The following is a 5,936-nucleotide window of genomic DNA, read 5'->3' as shown; positions in this document are numbered from 1 at the left end:
CCTGCAATCATAATAGTTGGCTTGCCCAGTAACCCTAACAGCCCAGTTCCCCACACTGTGTGCTCCCATTAGCAGGCAGTGAGGGCAGTTACTCTGAAGCAACTGTTGAATACACCTTGTTCTATATCCTGCTAGCCTTCACAATAAAATGAGCAAGGAAAGTGGGCCATTCTTTCTAAGAATCTACTTGAAGGAAATGCATGCACTGAAAGTGACAATGGACAGAGGTTCTCACAGGAAACATCTCCTGGGACATACAGGAGAAGTGACAATAATAAAGAGAAGTGTAGAAGAACAAACATGTTTAGGCTCCTGATTTGTCTGGGGCTACATCAGAATGGCTCGCCATTATTGGCAGATTAAAATCTGCTTCTTCATGGTCATTGGCCCCATTTGGTCTTCAAATGTGCTCTGGTTCCCTTTTGACCCAATTAGCTGTGTCTATCCAGGTGGCACGTATTGTAAACATTCCCCCCAACCCTCAGAACAAATTTTGGTTTCTTAGGCCCAATCCTATGCATAGTTAGACAGAAAAAAGTCCACCATGCTGCAGCCAGCAAGGAGGAATACTGAAAACATAGGCCTTTTTTTTTTTTTTTTTTTTGGTCTAGGAGGAATTCACTGCACCCCTGGACTAGCCTTTCTCAGCCTGTTGCCCTCCCGACTTAAACTCTCAGGGTTCATCTGGCTGGTGTTGATGTTGGTGTTAAGCATCATTAAAACATCTGGAGGCTGCTAGGCTAGGGAAGGCTGCCCTACAACTCTTTTGAAACTGAGCCTTTGTTCTTATTTAGGAAATATTTTTTATAGGCTTATGTGTAACAAGTCACACCTGGATGATTACTGCATGTAAAGGAAGTTGCCCGTGCTTATGAATCTCTCCCCAAGTAAGTTTCATTTCAAAGTGAACTGAAACTTAAAGTTGTGTTTGCTCACTGATGGCCCCTTCCCCCAAGACCTATGGGTAAGGAGGGAAATAAAATCTTGCTAAGCATAGTCCCCAAGAGGAAAGAACATTCTAGCTGGTTGGAGTTTAGTGCTTCCTGGCCTCCGGTGGGAGGTGTTTCGGCTACCAACAATGTCAAAGACAAGGCAAAGCCAGAAAAATCAGGAAACTAATGCTTCCCACCCACAAGTGCGAACAGGTTGCATCGATTCAGAGTTAAATTCAGAAGGGTTGTGGGTAAGACTTATGACGTATTAACCAAAGGATGCAAAATGCCAGAATTCAGAGGTTTATATAAATGTATTAAAGAAAGGCAGGAAACAACTTGCTTTTTTCTGTTGTGTATCACTTATACAAGTGGTGGCCATATCAGGGCTTGGGAAGCACATGTGGATCTTTCAGTTCATTTTGTGGTGCCCATTTGCTGCTCGCTGCCCACAGCCATCGCCTGTAGGCACCCACTTGCCACCCATGGCCGCCAGCCATGGGTGCCCGCTTGCCACTCGCAAACATCTGATATTTACCATATGTCGCTCTTCCATTGAGCAAGTCTGGCCACCCTTGATGTATACCAAGATAGAATATAGGGTTGGTTCATATGATATGACAACCCATTAAGGGTGGCTAGCTATGGTGGGTTGTGTTGTTTGAACCTTTTTCCCACAGGGTGCCTGGTGTTTTCCAAAAAACCACCTGAAGAACTCATTGGCTGTTTTAGAGGTTATTTTACCACTAATTTATTTATTTAGAACATTTTTATGCCGCCCCATTCGCAAAAAGCCTCGGGGCGGCTCACAACTAATGGGCTGTCATGTCACCTGAACCCAGGTGACCAACTCCATTGTTGGTAATAGGAAAGGATAATGGAAGCCAGTTAAAATCCCTCCAAAGTAGCACATTGGCAGGCTTGTCACTGGTTGGCCAACCCTTTTTTGCAGCGTATAAACTTTTTTTGGCTGGACTTGTGCAACCATGCAAGGGCACAGTTCTGCAGTTGTGAAAATGAGAACACTTGCCCCAGCAATGTCCTATAGTAGCTGTTGTCAAAGTGCAAGGGCTGTCGACCCTGGACATGGACCCATTCAAGACTCCAATTGGCATGGGGGGGGGGGCATCACTTTGCTTCTTCTGACAATTGTCAAAAGGTAAGCTGTAAAGGGAAAGCAAAATTCCTATAAAAAAACTATCACCTTTTACAAGATCTTTGTTTATAAAAAGTGATAGTGGGCACTTTGGAGGGTTAGGCTTAGCCTCCTTCCCTGCCTTCCTGTGGTGCTTCCTCCAGATGGCTAAAATGGCTGCAAGGCAATTTCAAAGCATCGGATGCATATAAGCTTCTTAGCTCAAAGGCTTGTGTGCATCTGAAGGGAACAGTATTGGCTTGTTGCCTAAATGCATTTCTACAAGTTGTGACAGTACTGGAAGTGGCACCTACCTATCCTTCCCAGCTGACATGGATTCCTGGGAGTTGTAGTACAAAGCATCTAAAGATCTACCTTCTGCACATCCCTCTTCAAGTATACATCTCCACAGCAAAGTTCTCATTAACGTGGCAAACCATGTCTAAGCAGTACAACCTTTTAATGCACAAGGGTGCTCACTTCACTCAATACTCCTATGCACAAAACCAGCAGGATCAGAACCACTCCGCAGTAGTAAGTGCAGAAATGCGGCCAATTCTGTGGCTGAATAGCTGCAGCAGTGACTGCAGGACTGGGGTCCCACTTCACTGGAGCAGCTGGGAGACCTGGGAAAAGAGCTATAAGAGCAGGTTCTTCCCTCCCATCTTTTTCTCAGCAAGGAATGTCTCTTGGCTTGCTGTTCTCTTGGTTGCTGCTTGAATCCCTGCTCTGTCCATGGACCTTGCCTTCCTGCTTCCTGGACCTTTTCCTGTTCCTGGTTCCTGTTCCAAGGTACTTGCTCCTGGTTGTTTTAACTAATTGGTTTCTGACTTCTTGGCTACGCTCCTGTCTAATGGACTGTACTTTGCCATGCTTATTGCTTACCATCAGCTCTGACTTTGGAATTGTTACTTGATCTGGTTACTGGACTGCTGTTTGGGTTTCTACCATCTTACCTGTATTGCCTCGGTCCCGGTTTATCTTTTTGCCTATGCCTCAGAGTCTGACAAAAACAATAATGATCAGGGATAAGAGTTCTTGTCTATCTATTTCCTGTGAGGTAAGGAGTTTTAAAATTTTACTCGTATGAGGGAGTATCCTGAAGTGCTATAGACCAAACACAAATGCACTAACTTGAGAAAAATTTGCATGCACAGCTACATTAGTCTGGTAGGTTCAGAGCTTTGAGGACAAAGATGTTACTGCTTTAACCACCACACGTTTCAAATGCAAACTTTTGAGGAAGTGGGTAGCTAGTACAGCTGTTTCACCTAAGTTGCTTCTTTGCCAGAAAAAGGGGCAGGGGAGTGTGATTGCAAAATCATTTATCGTCGTGAACGATCTTTATTTGCCTTCTGGCTTGTCCTTGTCCTGAAGCTGCAAGATTTCTTGCATTGTTATCTACTTCCTAACATCATGCTCCCCAAGAGCAAGACATTCATCTACCTTGAAGGTACACCGAGAAAGGTAAGTACAACTTTTGACTGTGTTCTTGTATTTGGAACTGATTCTTGTGGCCAAGAAGTACCTTCTGAAAATTCATCACTTCTAGGTTCTGCTCTGTTCTCTGAAAGTGCCTCCCACCCCCCATGGAGATCTACTGGGTATACTTTAGCTGTAAAACAAGAGCTTAATACATGGCTTGTTTATTTCCTGTCCCTTTTTCCCAACAAGCAGCCCAAGGTAGCTTACATAATGTACCTACTCTCTACTTCATCCTTGCAACAACTGTGAGATAGGATCGGTCAGAAGTCAATGACTGGGCAAAAGTGTGCCTAGAAAATTGCCTTTCATTGGTCCATCATATACTTGGAGACCAGAAAACTGAACAGGATGAGGTTCTGTCACATCACTGGAGAAAAGGTTCCATTAAATTGCCCCAGTAAGCGTGATTAGGACTGCATTCTTTAATTCCACATAAATAGCAAAGAAATAGAGAACTGATACAAATGATAAGGGCCAAAAATTCTGTTGGTTTTGATTACATTAAAAATGTGTGGCTGGGACAGGCTTTAATTTACTCTCATGGCTGCTTGGTTCATTAAGGAAGGTGTTTAGCTGCCTTATGGGCTTTCTTAATTTCTTTGGTAAAAGAAAAGGAAGGGAGTAAGGTTGCCCTAAGTGGAAACAACATGTGCCTATCTGAAAATGTTTGTGTTGACTTGAGGTGTAATACTGGGGGGATGCAAACAAATAAACACAGATGTGGTAAATTGGGACCTCTTTTTGGCTTGTGAAAAAATCAGAGAGAGGGGTAGAAACTGAGAGAGATGGGCACTTCTTTTAAAAGTTTTTCTCATTAATTCTTGTGTCCTCTTACACATGTTCTCAGTCATGAGAGACAGCATGATGTAGCTGGCTGGGGATGCTGGGAGTTGTAGCTAAACAAACTCAGAAGGCACCGAGTTGAGGAGATCTGCATTATTATATTGAACTAGGTCTAGAGATACTCAGGTTCATATCCTCACACATCCATGAAACTCATGGGGTAATCTTGAGCCAGTCCCAGCCTTCAGACTAAAACTACCTGATGGGTTTATTAGGAGGATAACCTGGAGGAGAGAGGTATACACCATTCTCAGCTCCCTGGAGGGAGAAAAGTTTGTTTATTTATTATCTTTCTACCCTTCCTATCAGTACAAAGTCTCCCTGGATGGTTTACAAAGCAGAATTACAATAATTAATATAAAGCACATGATGAAATCGCAACAATACAATTAATAAATACAATATTAGACAACTAAAACAATCTCAGAGGTACATATTAAAAGATGAAGATAAAGATCTAATTATTAAAATATTGGGAGAATAAAAAGGTTTTCACCTGACACTGAAAGGAGTAGAGTGGGCAACAGGAGTATCTCTTTGTGGAGCTGATTCCACAAATGGGGCACTACAACCAAGAAGGCCTTTCCCCTAGTAGGCACTCTCCTCGCTTCCTTTGGAGGGGACTGCCTGAGAAGGACCTCTACTGATCATCTTAAGGTTTGGGTGGGCACATGCGGAAGGAAGCCTTCCTTCAGATAACCTGGCCGCAAACCTTTTAGGGCTTTAAATGATAATGCCCATGCTTTGAATTGGGCCCAGATATCAATCTGTAACCAATGTAATTGATAGAAGGCTAGTGCAATGGGTTCATGTGGGCCAGTCCCCCTTAGCAGCCTAGCTGCTCTGTCTTGATCCAGTTGAAGTCTCTGGACCATTTTCAAAGGCATCCCTACATAGAGCAATTCACACTAGTCCAAACAAGAGGTTACTAGAGCATGGATCACTATTGCTAGGCTTTGCCTATGTTAAACGATAGGGATAAGGTCATAGTTGGTAAATCAGCCTGAGCTGTTAAATGTGCTCCTAGTCAACAAGTCCACCTGTGACTCCAATGACTATTTAGAACCTAGGAGAACACCCAAACTATTTGCCCTGTCCTTTAGGGGGTACATAAATGAAATAAGCTCCTGAGATACAATGTCTGTTTCTCATTTCCCTTTCCTTTTGCTCTGGTTACCTGAAGGAGCGCTTACATCCATATATGCCCGCCCGCCCCTTGAGATCTGCGGGAGAGGCCCTTCTCCGGGAACCCTCCATGAAAGAAATTAGGAGGGTAGGTACTCGGAGGAGGGCTTGCTCTGCGGTGGCGCCCAATCTATGGAATGCGCTCCCCGGAGAGGTCCGCCTGGCGCCGTCGTTATTTGTTTTTCGGCGCCAGGCGAAGACCTTTTTATTTAAGTGTCATTTTAATTGTTAACAATATTTGCTTATTTATCTGGCCAGGGCGACTTCTTTTATATTGTTATTTATTTTATATTGTTAATTTTATATTGTTATTTTTGTATTTTATTGTATTTTATTTTGTGTTGTGAGCCTCGGGG

At 43.4% G+C, this 5,936-nt stretch overlaps 1 protein-coding gene across 1 annotated transcript in view; it reads left to right on the top strand.

The window, feature by feature from the left end:
* Positions 1-3,394: 3,394 nt before the first annotated feature.
* Positions 3,395-5,936, top strand: part of TLR7 (toll like receptor 7) — an 11,156-nt gene continuing 8,614 nt past the window's right edge. The window contains exon 1 of the mRNA XM_044432162.1: positions 3,395-3,534. Within this exon, the coding sequence (XP_044288097.1) occupies positions 3,484-3,534 (51 nt within the window). The 5' untranslated portion in view covers positions 3,395-3,483. The remainder of the gene's footprint in view (positions 3,535-5,936) is intronic.

The sequence above is a fragment of the Varanus komodoensis genome, unplaced genomic scaffold, assembly GCF_004798865.1.
Source record: "Varanus komodoensis strain SLA01 unplaced genomic scaffold, ASM479886v1 scaffold1, whole genome shotgun sequence".
Taxonomy (NCBI): domain Eukaryota; kingdom Metazoa; phylum Chordata; class Lepidosauria; order Squamata; family Varanidae; genus Varanus; species Varanus komodoensis.
This window is presented reverse-complemented; position numbering and strand designations above follow the sequence as displayed.